The 24,352-nt window shown below is 42.9% G+C and overlaps 1 protein-coding gene across 4 annotated transcripts in view; it reads left to right on the top strand.

The window, feature by feature from the left end:
• nav3 (neuron navigator 3) overlaps nt 1-24,352 on the top strand; it is a 169,447-nt gene that overhangs the window by 128,186 nt on the left and 16,909 nt on the right. For all 4 annotated transcript variants that reach the window (XM_041029925.1, XM_041029924.1, XM_041029923.1 and 1 more), the window contains 14 exons: nt 4,946-5,069; nt 6,395-6,704; nt 7,089-7,815; nt 9,619-10,044; nt 10,965-11,006; nt 12,809-12,966; nt 13,581-13,775; nt 14,324-14,376; nt 15,479-15,502; nt 16,813-16,836; nt 17,044-17,121; nt 21,848-21,931; nt 23,058-23,169; nt 23,549-23,673. In XM_041029925.1, coding sequence (XP_040885859.1) covers nt 4,946-5,069; nt 6,395-6,704; nt 7,089-7,815; nt 9,619-10,044; nt 10,965-11,006; nt 12,809-12,966; nt 13,581-13,775; nt 14,324-14,376; nt 15,479-15,502; nt 16,813-16,836; nt 17,044-17,121; nt 21,848-21,931; nt 23,058-23,169; nt 23,549-23,673 — 2,482 coding nt within the window. The remainder of the gene's footprint in view (nt 1-4,945; nt 5,070-6,394; nt 6,705-7,088; nt 7,816-9,618; nt 10,045-10,964; nt 11,007-12,808; nt 12,967-13,580; nt 13,776-14,323; nt 14,377-15,478; nt 15,503-16,812; nt 16,837-17,043; nt 17,122-21,847; nt 21,932-23,057; nt 23,170-23,548; nt 23,674-24,352) is intronic.

The following is a 24,352-nucleotide window of genomic DNA, read 5'->3' as shown; positions in this document are numbered from 1 at the left end:
TAATCACCTCCGTTATTTTTTTTTTGTTGTTCATGCTGCTAATAGCATTTTCTCCTCTGGGCTGCTGAAGGAACAAGACCCAGGGTATTGAATATTGAATGAGATAATGTTTGCATGGTTGAGTGGCACCTCAGCAGTGCATTCACAGCATGGGGACAGTTATGTGCTGCGACGCAGCCGGCGAAGATCATGGATTTGCAACAGAATCTGCATTAAAATAAGAACAGTTGGAAAGGCTGACATCCTTTTACATCCTCATTTGTTTCACCCCTTTCTGTAGTGAAGTTCGATCTTCACACCTTTGGCTTGTGAGCAGCTCTGCTGAAGCTTTTTGGGGTTTGGTGCCTTGCTAATGGCAAAAGAAAGAGGTTTTTAAATAGACTTTGCATGCTGAGATTTATCCCAACAGGTCGAGGGATTTGAAAACAGGTCAAACCTCCTTTTTATAGCACTAGTCATCATACAGTTCCATACCACTCCTGCTATACACTGACTGATAAAAAGTTGCACTATGTAGGGCATTACTGTCTAAGGCATCACAGTTGTATTTGGCCATAGAACGGAACCATCACAAGGGAAATACAGTGTGTTTTCAGATGGATTTTGAGGGGGAGACTTCCATCTGCCCATTTCACTGCTTCGCTTATGAAACATGGGAGAGAAGCCAATATCCTCCACAGCAGTCTCCTCTCAAGCATTCTGCTCTGTACATTGTTGCTCATAGTTAATTTAAGAAGTTATGACACAAAGGTCCGACTCACCCGCCCTTGCTGTGGGGTTATTGAGTTTGCGTGTGCCATTTTTGAGGATATGCCCTCCCCCTCCCCCACCCAGGAGATGTGGTGACGTGCATGTGAAGTGGTGCAGGTCTGAGGGGAGGAGCTTGGTTAGCCACGGTTCTGTCAGAGGAATCAGAGCTGGTCCAGGAAGTCGGCCTGATGAAACATTGCAGCCTATTGCAGTCAAGCGATCTCTCGGGAGGAGGAGTGCAATTTATTTTTGCTTTCTTTTTGTTTTATCAGCCCTTTATCCCAGGAAAATCCACAGCACACGGATGCTCGTCTTTAGCAGTCCCCAGCCTCACATTCACACAGACAAAACACAATCATCTATTACTGTTCACTGAGCAACTCCACTGAAGCAGCTGGGGAACTGAAGGCGCAATAACAAAGGTTTGCCCTGCCCTATCTGCAGGGTTTGTGGAGGTGTTGATCAATATCGATGACTCAACTTCTACCTCACTCTGTGCTGAGGTATCTGGCTTTCAGAAATCATTTCTGATCACTGCTCTGGTTTGAGATTGGACTTTTTTTTTTTTTTTTAAATCTCTTTAGTTATTTGGTGATTACCAAACACCTGTAAAACTAATTCCCATCAGAATTTTAGAATATGAAATGCCCCTTTAGGTGCCTTGCTCAGTAGCACAGGAGTGGTTGCTGAGTTAAGAGAATGTCAGAACGTCACAGTAACACGGTATTTTTCCCTCTTGTTCTTTAGATATTGCTACAGTATTATTTTTTAGTTTCCAGGCAGCCTGCAAGAAACTGTGTTCACAACACAGCTTCTGTCTTTAGATAATCTGTCCTTTGTTTGCATTTTCATTCAGAAAGTGAGCTTTCCTTTTATTGTGTTCCATTAGAATGACTCAGTATGCTCATTAACATGGGTTTGCTTAGACTCACATTTACAGAAGTGAATGCAAAAGCTAAAGGGCATCTTTACTTTGTGATTATGACTCCAAGAGAGATTCAGTGTGACTCATTAATTAAGCGAGAATTACCCAAGAAATGGTTTTAATCATATTACTCACAGTTAAGATTAATTCTCCAGAAAGACGACTTTCAGCACTGCGTTACAGAGACCACCCTGGGAGTAAAGAGCAATATGTTGCAGCCAGGGGAAACTGTGCAAGATTATACTCATGTTTAGATAAGAATTAGAAGTCAGTGAGCTTCCTCACAGCCATCTGCTTTGCATGTTATGGTGATAGACTCCATGACAGTGCTCTCACTGCTGTTTCATCATCCCTCTTTCTGTGTTACCTAAGTAAATCTGCAGCACTTGATGTCGTCAAGCCCAATTTGTCTGAGTTTGGAGGAAATTAATAGTGAAAAGAAAGAAGCTCGACTGATATTTGAGGTCTGCAGTTTGGCATAAGGAACTATCAGTGCTCATAAAGGACCATCTGTGCCTTTAATCTCTCCTAAACTTGTCTCTCTCTGAGAATTTGATGCTTCTGTGTTCTCTGAACCAGTATTTTTTACACCAGATAAATATAATTATACACAGAGCTTCCTGTACGTCTGCTGCCAGAACCTGTTTTGGAATGGCCCTGTTGTCTGTCACATACTGAAGGTTAGTCTCCTGTCACTTCTGAGGCAAGTAAAGTTGAGCAGAGACGTAACTTTAAATCATATTGTCAAGGTGACCTGGCAGTCCCTGTCGCCACCAAAACTTAAAGGCCCCGCCCAGCACCAACAGCACATTTAACCTTGACGCTCAGTCATATTGGAACAAGTCAGAAGCAGCTGGCTGCTGTCAGATGAAGCTGCCCTCAGCTTAAAACAAAGCCACGGTATCAGCAAAGACAAGCTGAAGTGCAGATGAGAGGGAAATGATTAAAAGGGAAATGAGCCAGGAATGTTTGAAAGCCACTGATTTCCACAGGCTTTGTTTGTATTAGCCTGGTGTGTCCAGAAACACACTAATATGTAGTTGGACTTCTGTTTTATATCAGCGCTCCACTCATTCATGTTCAATAGTGTCTCTTTTTTATTAAAGAACTACGGTAAAGCTGTATATACACAGCCCAAAAGCTCAGATTGACAGCAAGGATCCTCAGTGCATTAAGCATCCATCTCTGAGCCGTGTCTCTGATAACGGCTTTGAATAGAAAGAAAATGAAATCTCAGAATGACAGATCAAGGATGACAAAATAAGAAATTGGATGTGATGTTCAATAACACAATAAGCCATTACCTGTTTCCTTTTGCCTGCGTTCTTTTTTATGGTTTGTTCTTTCTTTGATTAAAACATGGTTGCAGCCACATGACCACACAAAAGACTTACAGAAATGGGATGTTTTATTTTCCCCATCTTAAAATTCTGCATAATCTGAACATATTATACGCAGCTGTCATGTGCACTTTAAAACAAAGCCTGCAGTTCGTAGCTCTGTGCAGTTCTTGTGAATCACAGACCTGGTCAGATTTTGGCCGTAAAGATAAATGGTGCTCATTCTAAATCTGTCATAAGAGCAAATCAATTCTGCACTGCACCAGTGGACATCTGGGTTGCAAGGTGTCTGCTCTGCACTACATTCATTAAAAAAACCTTTCACAGGTGTCAGGGTGAAGATCGACCATCTATTAATGTTTGCAACCTGCTGTTTCATGATAAGATGTTTGTTTTTGTTTTTCATTTTCATGACTGTTAATACTCTATATATTAAAAGGAGATATTATTGCTAATGAATGGCATGGGTGTTTTAAGCATAACAACACTTCTGGTTATTGATTTTCTGTACAAACTTTTAGTAAATCAGTGATTCCATCATCTTCCCCCAGACAACGGCTACACACGTCCACTCATCTCCACATTTCCCTCCCTTCCTCCTCTGTGAGCCTTTTAAAAATGAGTCATTATTCTCTCATTTTCAGCCTGCCTTCGGGTTTCATCCTCGTCTCTACTGAATTATAGATGCCGAGCCTGAATTGACTTGTTGAAAAATTGTAATTAGCTTCTGGAAGTTGTTTCCCCCTTTTTTTATTTAAAAAAAAATCATGTCAAATGCAGGGTATGGCAGATGAAAGTTATTTTGAATCTGTTGGTGAAGTGAATTGTTGTCTGTTTGTATAAAGCTCTTTGTTATCTGTAGCTGTGATGCAGATCACAGCATGTGGTTGTGTGAGCAGTCATTTTGTTGGTATTGATTGTCGTCTCTGCGTGTGTGAGTCCATTCATTTTTCCTTCCCAGTTTAAATGACACTCTTAAAGATGCTTGGTCAGATTCACACACACACACACACACATACAGATCCAGATGAAACTTTACATGTTGGCATGGAAACCAATTAGTATCTGTGAGAACTGTGTGTGTGTGTGTGTATACTATACATGTGTATGTGAGCTGTGACAGCTGTGGTGCTGGCTGACTATCATTTTGTGTGTGTGTGGATGTGTGTGTGACAGAGAGAGAGAGGACAATGAAAGCAGAGGAGAGCTAATATATTATTATTGAAGGTGATTTATTATGTCTGATAGCAGAAAATGGGTTTACAGATTAGAGAAACATATTGCAGGAGTTTTCCACACTGTAATTGTGTTGTAATTAAACGGTGTGTGTGTGTGTGTGTGGAAATGATCACTGTTTGATCCATACACTCATCATTTAGGGGGCTCTTGGTGTCTGGCAGCTTTCAATAACAGCTAAATAATGATGGTGCTAATGAAGATCCTTTTATTCTTCCAGACGTTTAGAGTTAATGAGAATCTTAACAATTAATGAGCCATTGCCATTTTTTTCCTCAAAAAAAGAACTCAAATACCCACAAGTCAGTGGGGCCCAAAAAAGGAGTGCAGCTGTTTGAAGACACAAATTGGACAATTACAAATGATCCACTGTTCAGTTAACCTAGCAGGTGATTAGACAGTGATTCTTAATTCCAGCACCTTTTTTTTTTTCTGCAATCTTCATCGACATTTTGAAGAATGGTTTAATTAGAGAAAAAAGATGATGGTGACAGATGGAGTGCAGGCAGAAAGCTTGTTAGTAAAAACTCTGAGCGCTGCTATGTAAGGTCAGAAGAAGACTACTACTGTTCCTGGTAGTATTATTTCTTCTACTGCATCTACTGCTAAAACTAAAAAGCTCCACATCAAAGATGAACATGAATCCAACCAACGTCTGTTTCCCCCTCTTTCCTCTGTTCCTCTCCAATAATAGTTGGGACGACAGCAGCTCGGTGAGCAGTGGTCTGAGCGACACGTTGGACAACATCAGTACAGATGATCTGAACACACCCGCGTACTCTGCTGTCAGCTCATCACGCAAAAGCAAGGGAGCGCAGGTAAGGACACAAGCACTATGCATTAAGTATTTACTAAGTATACTTTCTCAGCATCAGGTCATAATTTAGATTTGGTGTAGAGAAGCACCTGTGTGCCACGGTGCAGCTCCACAGAACCATTATTACAGCTGTAGACTCTTTGTCTCCTGTAATCTAATTTGTAGCTGGCAGTGATATAAGTGGGACAGTGATTATTTGTAAACTGAGGGGAACAGATTTTCTGACAAGAGCAATTTAACATCCCCAGAAAGTCTCGTCTTTACTGACCTCCAGTGGTTTAACCTCTCACCTTGCTGTGGTGATGCACAGGTGTACTCCAGGACACTGTGACATCTCTGTTGGGTGTAGTTACAGGTGCAAAACAACATATTTCTGGCCACGCCCCAACCACAACCATCAGTAAAGCTGGCTGTGGTCAGGCTTGAAACTTTCATCTATAGAAGGCAATAAAACAATACTAAGTCACTGAGTTAGCACTTCAACACTTTACTAAACTAAATGACACAAATTGGCCCTAATAGATGGAAAATAAATTTCATTTTGCGCAAAAAGAAATTTTAATTGCTACAAGCATTACAAACATGTTAGCATGAAACCAAGGCCAGTCTGTGTGTGAGCTCTGAAATCACAGCTGAGGGAATTATCTGCAGACTGAAGGCCACTTCAGCTCTTCTCATTGGCTTTTGCTGTATTCTGCCAATTATCTTTGGCCCCTCATGAAATACTCAACAGACTGGGCTCTTAAGAGACTCTGGTGTTGCTAGGGAGACTGGCCATCTGTCAAGGTAGGCTAGTTATCACTGCTGTGTATGTATGTGTGTGTGTGTGTGTGTGTGTGGGTTTGTGTGGGTGTGTTTGTATGCATCCCAAAAGAGGAGATCTGGACACGGGTGATTCCAAAGATAGCTGTGACTGCACACACAGACACACACACACCCCGCTGCTCTGTTTGTGCAGGGACTTATCTTTCATCGTGGTGACTGTATGTGTTTAAATAGCTCTCCTGAAAGCTCTTACCTGGTATATTTTAGACTATTATCTGCAAGTAGCCAATACTTTACATCATTGCTGAACATAACTTAATCCAAAATAACCCAAAATATTCTAAACTTTAAATTGGGCATTTCTGTGCGTTTACAGTGCCAACATTGCACTTAGATTACATGGTCCTGCAGTGCAGAGCAGGTACTATTCATAAAACTCCCCCCACCTGTGTGTTTAAGGATGCTACAACCTTCTAGATTTTAGGAAATCATCATTTCATTATTAAACAGAACCATCAATTCATCTAATATGCTTTCTTTGATGCCCACCACCACGCCCAGTCCCAGAGAGGAAGCAGGTCCAAGCATGCAGAGCAGGAGGTGAGCAGCAGCTGGGCCGGAGCCGAGGACCTGAAGAAGGTAGAGGAGGAGCTGGACGCAAGCATGGACCCCAGCAGCAGCTCCTCCCGCTGGAAGCCTTCCTCATCCTCCTCTTCCTCCCAAACCCAGGGCCAATATGAGGACGCCGGTCAGAAGGCAGCCACACTGGCCCAGATGTCCCAGACGGGCTCGTGGAGGAGGGGCATGACAGCCCAGGTGGGCATCACGCCACCCAGAACGAAGGGTGCCTCTGCTGCCCTCAAAACACCAGGTAGGAGAGTCACATAGTTTTTTTTTTATCTTTAACCAAACACAGCTCCTTCTGAGTCCTTTTCCAATGCTTCTGAATGGAGAGTTATAAGTTAAAAACTGTTTGATGATTCTCTTCACTGACACCTGTGTTTAAAAACCTTGCCGTTGCTTTTAAATTTTGAGCCCACGCAGCAAGTTCAGCAGCTTTGTTGCAGATACAGTTTGGTTTTGTAAGCAGCTGAGCTGTGATAAACTAAACCTCTGGCTGCTGGCCAGAATTTATGGTAATTTGGCTTTTCCCGCTGTGTGGCATCACAGGTGATAAAAACAAGTGCCGGGCCAAGAATCTGCTGAGGGTAATGTTTTTGTATTTGTGCTAATAAGTGTTTATGCAAATTGACAGGCAAAACTGATGATGCTAAGGCCTCAGAGAAGGGCAAGGCACCTTCCAAGAGTTCAGCTAGCATCCAGCGCTCACCATCAGATGCTGGGAAAAGCAGTGGAGACGAAGGCAAGAAACCCCCCTCTGGCATTGCACGCCCACCCACCACAGGCTCATTTGGATACAAGAAGATCCCAGGTCCCACTGGCACCCTAATTACCTCTAGTGGTGCAACACTCGCCAGCGGCTCAGCGACCCTGGGCAAGGCGCCCAAATCCTCAGCTGCACTCGGCAAAGGCACAGGCATCGGCGGTGTGCGGAAGACCAGCCTGGATGGCTCACAGCCCCAAGATGACGGCATTCTGCTCAGCTGCAGTGGCTCCAAAGTGACCCTGCAGTACCGCTCTCTACCCAGACCGGCCAAATCCTCCAGTGGCGTGGCAGCAGGGCGCAGCGGACATCGCTCTAGCTCCAGCAGCATCGACTCAAATGTCAGCGGCAAGTCAGCTGGTGGGGCAGTGACACAAACGGGCGCCAAACGTAGGGATGGAAAAGTGGGCTCAGACCGCTCCAGTCCTATCACAATAAACCAGACGGACAAGGAGAAAGTGGCGGTGTCAGACCAGGACCCAGCAGCAGGACTATCCACATCCCCAAAGTCCAGCCCCACTTCTACTTCAGCAGGCCAGTCAGGCCTCAGGCAGCCAGGCTCCAAGTACCCTGACATTGCTTCTCCTACTTTCCGCAGGTCAGACACACAAAGCATGCCTCCTGCTTTCATTCTGTCTTTGTCCCTCACCATGTGTGTTTCTATGTGAATCAAACATTTCACCACATTCTTTTTCAGTCCCTTGATTATTAGCAATAAGTGATGGTTTTTACAGCACAGCAGGAATGTCTTTAGGAGAAGTACAAGGTCTTATTTCAAAAAGATGTGTCATCAGCACATCTATTTCAGAATTATAATTCGAGGAGGTTTGCATTCATGATTGATGAACTGATGTTTGTGGTGCTCAGTGATGCGTTCCTGATGCAGGCTGTTCCCAAGACTCTGGTGATAGATGGGAGCATTTATCGACAATATCAGCAGTTGTGGTAAAGACTTAAAAAAAAAAATACTTTGTCATCTGCATTCGGAAAGTATTCAGATCCCTTCGCCTTTTTCGTGAAAATAGAATTTTAGATTTTTTTTGCAAATTTATTAAAAAGGAAAAACTGAAATAACACACAGACATATATTTTCAGAATCTTTGCTATGACACCTGATATTTAGTTGGCGTCCCAGTTTCATCCCAACGGTGAAGATGCAAGGTGGTGGCAGCATCGTGCTGTGGGGGTGTTTTTCAGCAGCAGGGACAGGGATACTGGTCAGGGCTGAGGGAAAGCTGAGTGGAGCAAGAAAATCCCCAGATCCAGGTGTGCAGTGCATGTTGCTTCAACTAAGTACTGAGTGAAGGGCCTGAATACTTATGCAAATTTTCAGTTTTTCCTTTTTAATAAATTTACAAATGTGTCTAAAATTGTATTGAGCATCGATTGATGAAGGAAAAGAAATCTTCAATTATTTTAGCACAAGGTTACAACATAAAATGTGAAAAAGTAAAAGGGGTCTGAATATACTCTGAATACACGGTATATTAATTTTAGATAGTTAGGTTTAGTTTGGTTAACACAACATGAATGTGAGAAACTTAATAGATCATATTTCTGCGCTTTTATGAAAAAACTGATTGATTGAATTTGCTCGACTGCGCAGCTAAGGGGTGCCATTACATAGATTGTTCCCTGGTGCAGGTGATAAGCCACTGCAGATGAAATATCCAGTGTCATGAAGATGAAGGCCTGATGGCTTTTCATTCAGCTCAGGCGAATCCAACCAAACCCTGACTCATTAGAATCATGCATTCGGCAGGCGTGCCCAAACATCCGTCCCATCCGATTTGTCAAGCCGAGCCGTTTCATCTGCATGTCTTCAAGCTTTTCTTTTTTTTTTTTTTTCCTTAAGAGAGTGTCATCTATATATTTTGTGTGACTGTGATGACAGACTGGGGCAGGCACAGGCAGAGCAGCAGGCTGTTTGAGCATATGTAGGAGGCAAACAGGGTTGAGTGGCCTAGCAGATTAGGTTATTTAAAATCACAGGGTTGAAACGGGCAAAGCTGTGAAAGCAGATGTGTCGATGTAAATTACTGAGAGTTCACAGCTGAAATGAGGTGCAGTTTGCTGCGAGGGATAAATGTGTCGGGAAGTCCACTCAGTATTTCATCTGCAGTTTAAAGATGATGTTACAACAAAGATGTGGGGATGTTTTCGTCACTGTTTTTCACTCGACTGCACTGATCCTTGCGTATTTGCTTCCTGATGCTTGTGACAAATGCAGAAGTACAGTTTCATATATAATATACAGCAGGCCTGTGAGATAACCTTGTAATCCACTCTTTCAACGCCAACGTATACCAAAGTCCTTCATTTTCCAGTATGGATCTTGCAGATGCTCATCACTTGTCCTTTGAGCATTTCTGAATGACTGCACCCACCTCTCTACCCCCAGATTGTTTGGCACCAAAGCCAGCAGCAAGGCCAGCTCTCCGGGCACGCCCGACTCTGGCAAGTGCCCCTCAATACTGGGCAGCCCCCACGGCACGCTGGCAAGGCAGGCCAGTCTGGACTCGCCCTCCTCTGGCACGGGGAGCCTGGGCAGCGCTGGTGGCCTGAGTGGTGGCAGCAGCCCACTGTACGGTAAAACCCCAGACTTGTGCACTGACTCCCCGGCCTCCAGCCCGGCCTCTGGCCTCTCCCTGCCCTCCAACGCTCGGCCCTGGCCTGCCTGTAGCTCATCAGCTGGCAGCAAGGACACACTGAGCTGCCAAAGCATGACCAGTCTGCACACCAGCTCTGAGTCCATTGATCTGCCGCTGGGCCACCACGGGCCAAAGGTTACACGAACTGGCAGTGTCAAGTCCACCCTGTCTGAGGGGTGAGTAACAGGAAATACGATTGGGCTGAATCGTATTCATTGTTTCATTTGAGAACAGAGACAAAAAGTAGATCTCCCCACCCTAAGATGTAGACGTACATGCAGAGTATGCCTAAATAATAAGAGTAATAGTGATAAGAAGATAAAAATAACTCATACAGCACAGTTTGGTTGGAAGTTACTTTTTCTGGCATGGTTTTGGTATTATCAAAAATAAAATCTTTGAGTACAGTAAGTGAGTGCATACTAGATATAGTTCTGTTTAGTTAGGACAGATGTGCAACAGACCTAATGGCAGTTCCTCATATTATATTGTTGTATCATAAACGTTTTTTACAATGACAAACTCTGAACTCTCACCTGTTCACTACTCAGCCATCCAGCTGACCTAGCAACTTTTAACCAGCTGGCCTATCACACTGACCAGGTTGCAATTCTTTAACTTAGTTAGCATCATGAAAGTCATCAACTGCAGGCAGGATCACTCAGGGCCCCACAGCCATGCCAGAAAAAGCACCACAATAAATTCAGCTCATTTCAGACGCTCATTCCCATGAGAAGTCTTTATTAGAGTGTTTCCATTGTTTTGTCCACACACTGTGCATGCAGTACATCACAGAAGACAGAAACAGGGCACAGTTTATTTTCCCTTATTAGTTTATTTGTATGTCTCAAAAATGAAACAATTGATTTAAATATTGCTTGTCTTTATATTTGTTGTCTGTTGTACTGTGGTACATTAGTTAATGTCTTTAATGTTTTCTCCATAGAGTACATCCGTTTGCATACTGTACGTGTATGTGTGTGTCCAAGGGTCAAGTTTGTAAAAATGTGACCTGTCTTTTTTTTTTCGTCAGCTTCCACAGAAACAGATGTTTTCTGGTGTTCGTCTAATTCACTCATCCTCTGTGTTTTAACAGCATGCCTCTTGACAGAAACACGCTTCCCAAAAAGGGACTGAGGTACAACACATCTGCAGCCAGATCCCAATCTCAACTCTTGTTCTCGTGCTTGTTCACACAGATCACAAACATGCATTTGCATGAAAATACCAAGTTTACCAAGTCGACGTTCATGTTGTTGTATGTGTGTGGCATGTGGCATCTGCGACAGTGATTCCCAACCAAGGCTTAATTCTGCATGAGGCTTCCTGCTTGAGCTTGAGATTGTGGAGCATTTAACTAAAAAATAAAAATAGAAGTAGAAATTTAAATAAACTTATTAACTTATCTTCATATTGAGAAAGTTATAACACTGAGGTATAATGAACTAGTTAGCAAGCAAGCAGAAAAGTTTTGGTTGTGGATCTACAACTGACAAAAAAAGGTTGGGAACTCCTGATCTATAAATTAGAAAATCTGCTAATTATCTTAACGCAGCATTCACACTGCACCAGATCAGACTACCTGTGGATTATGGTTGTTACAGAATGGATTTTGCAATACATTACTGTCTGTAGAGACACTGATACAAATCAGATCTCTTACATTTTCCAACATGTTTTAGATTGAACGTCTTTGAGTAAGGCGAAGAATTCTAATGCAGTATGAATGCTGCCTCCGATGATTGGGCAGGAGTGTGTTTTTCTGTTTGCATGTCTGCTTCTCTGTGAGCATCCTCATCCTATTCTCATCTCACGGTCTGCTAGGAACGCGGCAAATGCAGCTACTATGACAGAGCAGTTCTTCCTCAGCTCCCTAAAAATGGCCTAAACCTCCTGATAACATTTGCTCTGTTAGCCAAGGGGGATGAGTTGAATGTATATTTTGTATTTAGCTGGGACTGAAGGGAGAGAGACAGAAATACCATAACCCATTCATCACAGTGGCACAACCTCTGCAGGGAGCAGCCTCTCTTGCCAATTATACATTACTGCTGCAGAGAGGCTGGATGGGGCATGCTGGTTTCAAACCATTCTTTTATTTTTGATGCCATTTGGTGCTCATACTTACTTGGTTCTAAAAGCATCTGATCTTATAAGACACTTTATGCCTTTTGAAAATGATGTACAGCACAAACTGCAGTATTTCTTCTTCTGACTGCATTTTTTTACGGCTGTCTGTTCACATCTCAAAACAAATGGCACTTTTTTTTTGCCTAAGTGGGGCTTAGACTAATAATTTCCCCCTTTAGTCATATAAACATGTTGGTCCTGCTTATGGGCATTTTGTAAGCACTAAGTATACTGAGTCAAAAACTGACCCTTGGATATTTCAGCCTTTTCCATTTCAATGCCAGTGAGGGACGAGTGTTGCTGTGTCACACTCTTCAACACACTCTCAGACACCCGGTCCCTGTTGGAGAAAATACGAAGCGTAGGCATGGGGAGCAGGGTCAGATGTGACAAGTGTAGTAATGGGGTCGCTGGAAGGAAGACGCCGCTGAAAAGGGATGAGTACAAACTCAATTATCATCCTCAGAGGATTAAATATGGCCGATTGTCATGTGTGTGATAAGGGCCTTCTACTTGCCAAGCCACTTTGGAGCTGGGGAGAGAAGAGATGAACAGCAGTGTGTGTGTGTGTTTGGCAGCTTTGAGCCAGAGGAGTATGTGTATATAATATAGGACTGTGAATGTGTGTAGATGTATGCATGTGAACATCCATGTGGTGTGGCTGCACGTTTTTTTTGCTATCTGCTCTCATGCTTCTTTTATTAGCTCCACACTCGTTTCCTCACCACAGAATTTCACTTCCAAATATCTCTGCGTGACAACTGTCTGCTTTTGAAGACCATGAGCTGACACTTTCTTTGGGGATTTCAGGTACCCTCCATCCTCCCGGCAGACATCACACGAGGAAGGGAAGGAGTGGTTGAGATCCCATTCAACAGGGGGGCTTCAGGACACAGGGAGCCAGTCTCCTCTGTCTCCTCCAGGAGCTTCCTGCACCACCACTGGAAAATACCATTACTCCAACCTGCGTGAGTCTGTAGTAATAAACTCTTAATTGTAGCAAATCTGGAATGGATAGCTTAGGCCCACTTAAAATACAGCACCAATATAATAAAACTAAATGGTAAGAACTACTTGAATGAGAAAGGAGGTTCTGGACCCAAAGGAGAGGTTATGTATAAAATGCAGGAGGCTTGTCAAATGTGCTTGAATTCAAATGTAACAGGTATAAAGAAACCGACAGTGTACAACAAAAGATGGCTAAAAAGGCATCTAAATCAAAATGGCTCAGCTGTGGAGTCCACACAGGCTTTTACTTGTGATTTTTTTGCACATGTGCAATGCAAAGTCTTCATGACATTTTTCTCAGTTTCATAACCCAATTGTTTTAGCAATGGTCTTTATTTTAAATTTTAAAAGTGTGTCTAAAATGTGAAGTGGATATGACAGTAAAATAAACTGTATCATACACAACTGTATAATAATTTTCTCATGCATCAAACACAAATATCTTAGTTTATTAAAAAATAAATGAATGATTGCATGCATTTTACAGATGAAAAAAATGTAACAGGGTAAATGTAAGTGGCAAATATCAATTCTTGACACTGACCTTGACTGTTCTATTCTTTCCTCCATGCAGTGAGCCCCACTAACATTAGCCAGTATAACCTGCCACCAGGCAGCAGCAGCATGAGCCGCTCCAACAGCATCCCTGCCCAGGACTCCTTTGACCTGTATGGAGAGGGTCACCCACTGGGTGGCAGCGCAACCTCCCTGGAGGAACGACCACGGGCCATCAGCCGCTCTGGCTCCTTCAGGGACAGCACAGATGAAGGTGGGACACACTCTTTAAATGAACTGTGCTCCAAAAATGAAAATTCGCCACTGAGAAGCCTTTAGAAATAATTTAAGGGCCTCGCTGGCCAAAGCAAAGTCCCCAGTCATCAAGTACTTTAATACCAGATTTAATGAGCTCTCACTGTGTGTTCACACTGTGAGTGACTTGGCTGATGGCTCACTCTGTTCTGATCATTTTGTGGGTGATTTAAGAGCCTGTGATTACATCCTGTTAGAATATAGAGGTCAAATCCTGTTTTTTTTCTCCTGCCTCCTCATAACTGTTCAAAGCTTACATCATCTGAATGAGTTACCATAACTCTCAAGAGCTAATCAGTGAACTGGGCAATCAAGAATAAATAAGAAAGCAATTAAAATGACTTTAGAACTCCCTCAAGGTCAGTTTCAGTGGAAGAGTTAGAATATTATATGGTCACATATGAATTTTATCTGTAGCACTGCCCCACTGTTTGTTACACCACTTTTTACAATCAAATATTTTTATTAAACCTTGCTGGTAACTCATTTCTCTCTCTGTGCGTACAGTCCATGGCTCTTCGTTGTCTCTGGTCTCTAGCACGTCTTCGCTGTACTCTGCGGTAAGTAGCTGGGAAGCTTTTTCTTTCTGATTTGCAGCTCTTAGAATTACAGGTACTGTTTCTGAAACGAGTAAATCACGGTGTAAAGTCATTGTTAAAGCTGTTCCAATCAATATTTGTACATTAACAGTGTATCAGATTACTACATGTAATGCAGTAAACTGTATAAGGTGATACTGTGACAGTTATGTTTACAGCTTGTTTTGTGACCAAGGTGCACTGCCTTAATTTTTTATAGAACCCAACAGCACCTCCCCAATCTCTAAGTGTTTTCTCAGATCACTGCTGATGTTCAGAAACTCAGTACAGCTCACGCAACAAAGAGGTGGGAGGAAATCTTAGGGCAGAGAGGCTGGGTTTTTAAAATTCGATGTTTTCTAATCTAAAACAGCTGCATTCAGAAGTGTTTAAAAACACGTTTCAAGCCTGAAACCGACCTATTTTTTAAAAATGGGACGACACAGAGAAACATCAAATCCTCCTGCTCTTCTCAGTGATGCAGTGTAGCATTAAATCTCACATTCACACTATTTCAGTATTGCACTCTTGTCCCTTGTGTTTCTGTAGGAACAAAAATATCTTTCCATAGTTGCATGGTTCCAGAGTAACTTTGTCAGATAAGGCTCTGGACAAGTGTTGGGTTTCTAATAGCACAGGCGGCTCTCAAGTCGTCACATTCAGTGAGGCGGCAGATTAGTTTTAGGGAGAAGAATCGATTGCCACTCACCTCCGCCTGTTCCCAGTGGCACTTGCAGGTTGTACAGGGAAGACCTGGATGAAAGATAGAGATAGTTTCATTTACAAAGTTTTTCCTCAGGTCGAATTCATTTGTTAGTTTTTTCATGGTTATCACAAACCATTTTCCATTTTGTTTTTTGTCTGATTTACGCTTCAACGGCAGTGATATTTTCTGCCACTTAAATCTCTCTTTAATTAAAGTGAATTCTTTTCATCTCTTGTTAGATATTTCATCCTTTCTTCTCATCTTTGGCGTGAAAATGCTTCTCGTGGCTGATATTCTAATTCATTTTTAAAAGGTATTTAATTGAACACTTTACACAGAGACAGTATACTGATTTTTCTGTATACTTCTTTCCTACAGACGGAGGAGAAAGCACACTCAGAGGTAAGGACGGGTAGCAAATGTGTCCATCTGTCTATCTGCATGCATTCCTTTCTGCTTTACATCCACATAGTTAGACACATTTACACCTTGAGTGCTGCTCAGGGGCTGTACTATAGGTGGGGGTCGGGGGGGGGGCACCTCAAAGATGGCCTTTCACTTTCTGGATTTGATTTTTGCTCCGTGTGGGATTCCATCCAACAACCTCCATGTCACATGCATGGTTTGTTGCCCTTTAGGCAATTGCATTTTTTTTTTTTTTTGTCTGTACGTTTTTTTTACGTTTGTGTGTCTTTCTGTTGCACTGCCTCTGTAGTCACAGACAGTCTGTGTCAATCAAAGCACAAACAGTGATATTTGTTCATTTAACCAAAAAAACACAACAACGTAACACAAGAGTAAACACAAGTGATGGTGGATAAAATGGGACCAAGTTCCACAATAAAGCAGTTTAACCCTATGTTGCATTGCTTTTGATTATCCGTAAAACATTTGCATTTATTTCATCTTTATAATAAATAACCACACATCCCTACTGTGCTACATAGCTTACAATTTACTCATTACAGAAACTTACACTATACATATCTGATGCATGCTCTGGCCTCTGGCTCTTTCTGTTTGGCTTCATTCAACAGTTTATCACTGATTCTTCTTTGATTTTCTTTAGATTTTCCTTTTTTTCTATTCCTGTTTATTAGTGCTTTAAGCTTGAGTTTGGATCAAACAGTAGTGCCAAATACATGAGTGTTTGTTTTAACCCAGCCAGGTGGGTGGAGTTTAGCATTTTAGGACAGCTTTCTCAGTGCAAACTGACAATCACAGACAAGAGTCACCTAAAAGCTTTCTGGGTCTAAATAATAAACATTACAACTGACCCAGCTTTAGTTTATTTTCCCACAAAACAGGCTCATGTTTAATGTGACTAGGTGACCAACACGTGACTTGAATGTCTCCCCATTTGGATGAGACATTTGTTGTATTGTTGGCACAACAGCAACTTGACAAAATGGAGGATGAGAGACAAAAAAAGATGAGAAATCATAAATAGGATCAATTCTGCCATTGACAGCAAATTGAAACTAAGCATGAAGATCTTCAGTGTTACTTAGCTGTGATTGTCTGTACCTTCTTGTGTTTGTGATAGAGGAATACTAAACCTGTAGCTTTTGCTTTGCTGCTCAAAGTCTAACCCTGAGAAAACCAGTGCCGTGGCTTGTGAAAACCTCTGTCTCTCCAGCCACATCGTTACATGCTGTTTGATGGAGGCATGCAACATAGTGTTAATTTGTACTCTTCTCTTTTCAATCAAGGGCCAAACAGTCCAAAATTCCACGGTAATCCCCCACACTTTATGTTCGCACTTCACCCCAGTGTCTTTATACACAGTATTACCATGTAACTGCACAGTTTTTACATCAAAAATACCAACAAGGGAGTTGCACGATCAACACCCCTTTGTATCACAACTTATTCTCTTTGTGGTTTTCAGGAACATTAACCATATGTTTACCTGTGCTTTTTTTTTTTTCTCCCCCAACCAGCAAATCAGAAAGCTGCGTCGGGAGCTGGACGCCTCTCAGGAGAAGGTGGCGACCCTGACGTCTCAGCTGGCTGCCAATGTGAGTTTGTTTACTTCAAAAGACGCCGTCAAAACAGCCGGCTCATTTGCATGATAACCTGCTGTCAGAGAGCTTTTATGGGGAGCACTGCCTGTTAAAGCTCTGGAAGGAATAGAAATCTTTACGGCGCCCACTAATTCCTTTTCTCAATGTTTGAAGCTGCTGTGTGTGTATTTAGGCTTTTGCTTGTTTGATTTTGTTGGTGTGTGTGTGTGTGTGTGTTTTTGTGTTCCTGTCCTTAGATGGGATGTTTTCTTGTGTGTTTATGTGTGCCTTCCGTACACCGAGGATTGTCTCTTTGCTTTTGTCTCCGCCGGTGGGTTTTCAACAAGAACAGGAGCCTCTCCCGAATTCAACCAAGCAGAGAGAATCAAATGGAGATAGACAGGCACAGATAGCGAACGGGGAGATGAGGATAAGTGAATCCAGACTCGAGTGCGTCATGCGTGGGTGAAACAGAGTGAGATACAGAGACCTCCAACCCCCAGACGAAGCTGTCTTTGTGCTGAGATTCAGATAGATCGACAAACTCCACCGTCTGACTTGGTGCAGCCCCCCCACCCTCAGCGTCAAGCGCCTGATCAAGTGTGGAGGCAGACGCTTCGGTCGGACGCTTTGATCACAAAGTTGTTCAGAGCTGAAACTGAAGGCTAAAGTGCAGGCAAACTTGACGAAATGGAAGAGGAAGACATGACTTTATAGAAGAGTTATGTAGGGACAGTCAAACAGCTTTTGGTTGATGTTTTGGTTCTCAAAGGAATAATAGAGGAATAACAGTGTGGTACATTTACAGGCTTTATAATGCATGTTACCACCTCAGGACACCAGCAATGAAGCTGTCACAGAGCCTTAAATGAAAGAGGACACAAGTCACTGTTACTGGTGTCAAGTCTTACATGACAACAGACTCTGTAGGGGTAGTTTGCACCCACATTTTATACATAGTGTTTTAAAACATTGTAAACACTTAAAATTCTTACAGTTTCTTTACAGTTTAGTTTGGTTATAATAAAGTAAAAGCAAAGCATAAGCAGCTCACAGGCACGGTTAGCAAGAAAAAAACATTCAAGCATTAATCAAAGTATGGATAGATGAGAAATATTTATGCTTCTGCCATAGCTTGTGTTGCTAATGATTTGTGTAGCAAAATTATTTTGAATAGAGATATAGTCAAGGGACACATTCTGACTAACAGACTCCAATGTCTCGCCGTATCTGCTCTCGATACTAACTGGCCCTCAACGGGGTCACAGGGCATCAAAACAACAGTGGAAAGGGCCACCAGTCGCATGCCGTACTCGCCAAGCCTTATGTAGACTCTTCCAACAGAAACCCATGTGTGTTTTACAGCTTCTGCTTTAGTGGGATTAAAAAAAGAGAAAGAGAAAAAACACATATCTGGCCATGTTGCGCTAGAGCTGCATCACACACTATCTACATGACAGCATGGTGGGTTGTTGGTGCTATAAGCTCATCTTATCCTCCCAGTGGGGAGTGTGACTCTATGGAAATGTCAGCCTCAGCAGCCCTCACATGCTCTCCACCCACGGTCCAGAACTAGATGCTCACTGTGCTGTGTGTGTGTGTGTGTGTAAGACATGCCAGAGACATTGTTGAATCCTTTCTGTTCCTGCACACACACTCACACAGTTACACACATTAGCCTACAAATAGGCAGATAAGTTCAAATCTAAACTCAAAAAGAAAGTAGTATCCTTGAACATACCTGCACATGGCAAAGACTTTCAAAGCACGCACTCTTACAAATACTCTTTTACACACATATTTGCACACACACCGGCTGTGATGTGCAAATAAACATTGAGTGTAAAACTGGTATTTTCAAATATGTCAGCGTCTTAGAAAGAAGAAACAATGACCTAGTTTTAAAGTCACTTCATATTTTGAGGACAACTTGCTTCCTTAATGTTTCTCTAATTTCTGTGACATTTATTCTTTAATGGATTCATGCTATTGTGTGTATGATAAAAGGTCATTTCCATTTGGTTGTGACTTCAGCATCATCTTGTCGGTTTAAAAACAGCTTCAAGCATCCAAATGTTGGAAGAATTTTCTCAGCCTACAGAGGGACATATAATCCTTTTACCGTTTTAACCATGAAAATCGCCAAAACTGGAGTCATGATGATGTCAAAATGTATATGTCAGGATAAAAGGATGAGGAGGGGGCATTTTGTGGGGGAAAGATTTGCAGAGCAGTCTCATGTGTCTCCCGTTCACCTCCAGTGGCTGAGTGAGTTTTCTTTTCATCTGCAGTCTTCTCATGAGAGGACTACAGAGGAAATGTGCCATGATTAAGGTCATCTGATGTTGATTCGGTCTCATTTGCTGTGCCACTGCATACGCAATTATCCTTTTCCATGTTTGTTTCGTTCCGGAAATTGGATTTGAATCTTAAATAAAGCATAATGGGTATGTCAATACCCTCAGTCAACATGTGTGATGTCATATAAATGACTCCCACATTAAAAACATATTTGTTGCAGCGCTGTGGTGTTAGATTAGCCACACTCCCCTGGCGTTATCTGAATTAACTGTGTATTTGTTTGGTCAGAATAGAGCAGAATTACCAAAGTCCTGTTAAAAGGACTAAGAGGAACAGATGCTGACTAGCTGCTGAAGGATTGTGATTGTGTTGGGGGTGGGGGGGGCGGCTGTGAAGAGGATCAGTTTTCCTGCCTTGGCTAACGTTAAATCAGGTTTAAGAGTTAATAAAGGTAATCCTCCTCCCCTCTCAATCTCTCTTCCTCTTTCTACTCACCCTTCACGATGTCACCCTGACCTTCTCACCTCTCCTTTTCTACCTTTCCTGGAAAGGGGTTCCCCCTCCCCATCACTCCCTGCTCTTATTATTCTTCTCCTCCTCCCTTATTTTGGTCTTCATTATCGTCCCCTCCCCTTCTTGCTGTAGCGTTAAAGGGATGTAGATGGGATGTAGACTGTAGTCGTGATTGTGCCTTGCTCCTCCTGACACATAGCGCCCTTGCGATGTCGTCCACGTCTTTACCAGTAACATCGAGCAGCGCTGACATCAGTGACTTCTCCTGGTCTAGCTCACTGGTTTGGCCCACCATCAACCTTTACCCCGGACCTCAAGATCAGGACAGGGGTCCGAAAAACGGGGGTTCATGGGCCAAGCGTGGCCACCGGGGCCGGGCTCCAGGAGCAGCACAGATGGTTCAGCCACGGGACGCGTTAGAGTCTGATCAGCGCCTCCTTCAGGGCGGACAGGTGGGCTGGGGGTGTGTTGAGTTGGAGTTCACAGGTGGAGTTGGAAAGAGATGTGGCGTTGGAGAGAGTGTGTTGGAACAGTTGGCATTTCTAAAGGTCAAGACCTTCGCTGATTCAGCCAGGGAAACAGAAGAGAAAGGCAGCACAGGGTGCTACTCTGTGTGTGTGTGTGTGTGTTCATTTCCAGAGTTATGAGCTTCACCAGGAGTCCTCAGCAGGATAGAAGGATGAGGAGTTTTCTCATTTTGTCAGAGCTGGGCAGGGCTAGATCGCATATTTAGGAACATTTGCAACAATGCTGTTAAATTCAGTAAATGAAAGTCCCAGAGTGTAATAATACAAGTGTGTGTGTGTGTGTATGTGCTTTTGTGTGGAGCAGATATTGTCTGATCTGTCTGGGCATGCTGCCCACCTCTCTGAGACACACCAGGCCTGACAGGTGTCTCAGGGTCTCTCGCTAAGGATGGGAGGATGAGCTTGCATTACACACACACACATACACACTCACACACACACACACACAGATTTTATACGTACAGACTCGGAACTCACACAAATCCAGCCACACACATGCACAAACCACAGGTTCAGCAGAGCAGATGGCATGACGTGGCTGCATCTTCAGGTGACAGATGAAGTCAGGGGCCAGCCTTTCTCTGATCTGTGATATCAACATCTTTCTCTCAGTGCTGAGTGTTTTCTCGATGGTGTTAGTCCAGAGTGGAGCATGATCAAATGCATGAAAGTTGATTCATAGCAGTAAGATGCAACAGTGAAGTCATATGCAATGCTCCTGCCCAAACTCCCTGTTCAAATAAACCATTTTGAACATGCTTGGTGTGAACTTGCCCTTGAAATTTGAGGCTGACTTAAAGTAAAAGGCAACTTTTTTTTTTTTCTTTATAGTGTACAGGGAACCTCTTCAGGAGGGCTCAGTAAGACCCTCCAGGCCTGTGGGCAAACTTTGCACACGCAAGTCTCGTTTGGTCCTTGGTCCTCTTTGGCTCAAGCAATAACTCAGTTCAAAGCTATCGTCAGAAACCAGCAGACCAACTTATTAATTCTCTCTATATTTATTGTCATGGGTGGACTTTTTTTTTTAAATTCATTGTAAATACTTTTTCACACGTAAGCAAGTGATCATTTGTGTTTAGAATACATATTTCTCATGTTACAGTGGAAAAGAGTCCAGACCGAACTTGTGTTCACTTTTAGATTCTAAGTGTTTATGTTTTAACATTTCAAAGAGAATAAAACATGATGTTTTACATTTTCGTTTTCTACCATTTCTACCTGAGCTTGTAACCTTATCTGAAATAATTGTATAAACTCTTTTCCGGAGGCTGAAAAATCCTGATCTGAGAGATGTCCTGACTCCTATAGCTGAAAAACCAATGTTACAGTGACTAAATGACATGTTACCCTACCCTGCTGCAGCCCCTGAAGACTGTATTTTTGTCTCTGTGTGTCTGCAGGCTCACCTGGTGGCAGCCTTCGAAAAGAGCCTGAGCAACATGACCTGCCGCCTGCAGAGCCTCACCATGACTGCTGAACAAAAGGTACAAGGGCTTAGTCCTGAATGTGAAATACACTGTGTTTGAACTCCGTGACGAAAGGATTATAGGGAGGAGAAATGATTAGAAACAGGCAGCGTCCTCCACCAATGTGGAGGTCGGCGGTTGTGGATTAATGGATATTTTTATCTTTAAGGTTCAGTTCCTGACTCATGTGAGAGGTTTTCTACCGAAGCCTCCATTTTCACAGGTTTTCATTGTTAAAGTTTTAATTGTTGCCTGAGTATTTCTCTAAGTTTACTCTTAACCTTAACCAAAGTTGGTTGACTTGCTTAAACTGCAAACTTCAAAAGTGTCCGCTTTTGCATGGGCAAGGGTTCAGTATGTTCCACAAGCCTACAGCCCAAAAGCCCATTTAAAACCAGTGTATTCTCCAAAACTCCTTCAGCATTGACTTGAAGAGGTCCTTGAAGAGCTTGAATGGTGCTGAAACACTGATCACACAGCAGCAGCAATATGTTCAAAGATATATCCCTACCACAAATTATGAATGCTTCCCGCTGTTCACACACCCACGCACACACATACGCCCAGTGCGCTGACGAGCCTTGGCAGCTTTTTAATCCTCTATAAATTAAAGCAGACTGGGATCTGGTGGGATGTCTTTGTCAAACAAGGCCGTCCCAACTTTTAATTAAAGTGGAAACCCTATCTGCAGCCCTCAGTGGGTTTTCGGGAAAGACAAAATATGAGACTCCCTCTATCTGATTGTGTTGGTTCAACAGAGAGAAGAGCTTTTTTTTTTTTTTTTTATTCTAAGCAGGTGGTGCTGGCTCTGGGGCAAATCCACTGTGAGAGTCCTATCTTTTTCAAAATACCATACCATACTTTTTGCCTCTCATTCCCTCCCACTCAGAGCCACGCCAATGCCAAATTTCAGGATTGGCTCCCAGTGACAGAGCTAATGTGTCCATTCCAACAGATTCAGTGTGTCATCCTCTTTAAAAATAACCTGGTCCGGTCGTCAGTTCTGAGGCTGTTCCATCTGTTTTATGTAGACTACAAACACTACATCCCCCCCCCCCCCCCCCCAAAAAAAAATCTCTGTGCTCAACTCAGTAACTCCTGAATCACTGCTCTAAAAACACCTCCTGCCTCATTCTCTCTCCAGGAGTCTGAGTTGGCTGAGTTGCGGGAGACCATAGAGATGCTGAAGACTCAGAACACAGACGCCCAGACGGCTATCCAGGTGGCTCTCAATGGCCCTGACCACCTCCACAAAGGTAATGATGGAACCAGCAGGGGGCATTGGAGCAGACTTCTCTCAGGTTATCTGATGTTTCGAGGAGGCTTTAAATGCTTTAGTGTTTCATGAGTGGATGCATTTTTAGCCTGATTGCCCTCAGAGGGAATGGATTCTTGAGCGTGCTGTATAGGTCTGTTTTGGAAAGCCTTGATTAGTCATGGAAACAACCTGAATCAGATATGTAATCAGTTTTTTTTCTTTTCAAGTATCCAACCTCCTTGCAGCTGCTTATTCAAGTCAAGCCGAGCCCAACATAGCTGAACAGTATAGAGAAAATGACATCAACTAACACATGCTGGTACAGGGATCAGCTCAGTTTCCTGTGCACTAAGGAAAGGTTTGTCTGTCGTTTCCAGACCTGCGCATTAGACGGCAGCACTCGTCCGAAAGCATGTCCAGCATCAACAGCGCAGCCAGTCACTCCAGCATGGGCAGCCTGGGCAAGGACGCCGAAGACAAAAAGAAGAAGAAGAAGAGCTGGGTAGGTGGAAAAAAACAGTGAAGCAGACATCACCGTGAGGCAAAAGCTGCAAAGTGAAGTTGGTATATCGAGCTAGTGTTAGCTCTCCTACAAGAAATGCCAGAAAATATAAAAAGCCAACAGAACATCCCTCCAACAAAAAAAAAAAAACACTACAGATTATTATTAAGGGCTTCATGTATAACGTTTTCATTTTGCCACTTTTAGGGCACCCAGACGTTATGTAACTCAGTCCTATTCATCTCTAGTCCATTCATTTACTTGTTGCAGGCATCAGAAGCCCTCTATTATTACACTCAGTTATCTTGTCATTATTTAGGACGCAGATTTGCAAATGAAAACTGTGTCTGAGTGCAGAGCATGGTCACATTCCCATGGGTCCTCTGCAAAATCCTAAAAACTACGTCCACCTCATCACAATTTGCCATCATGTCACCGTTGCTAGGTTACAGTGCTAAGATGAGTGCGCAGTGGTGAGGACTAAGAGAGGGTCAAGAAGAAGAGTCAACTGCCCTGCAATTATTGTTTGAGACGCACTTGAAATTTCATATCCAGTGACAACAGCGTGCAGATCAGTTTGGAAAGAAGCAAAGTGGCCACAAATGTCACGGATTCTCAAGTTCAGCGTGAAACCAGAGAGCTGTGACAAGTGGGGAAGTGTGGGCAGAAACACTCTCAC

The sequence above is a fragment of the Toxotes jaculatrix genome, chromosome 22 (genome assembly GCF_017976425.1).
Source record: "Toxotes jaculatrix isolate fToxJac2 chromosome 22, fToxJac2.pri, whole genome shotgun sequence".
Classification (NCBI taxonomy): Eukaryota; Metazoa; Chordata; class Actinopteri; family Toxotidae; genus Toxotes; species Toxotes jaculatrix.
The sequence above is the reverse complement of the archived record's forward strand: the minus strand, read 5'-3'. Positions and strand labels throughout refer to the sequence as shown.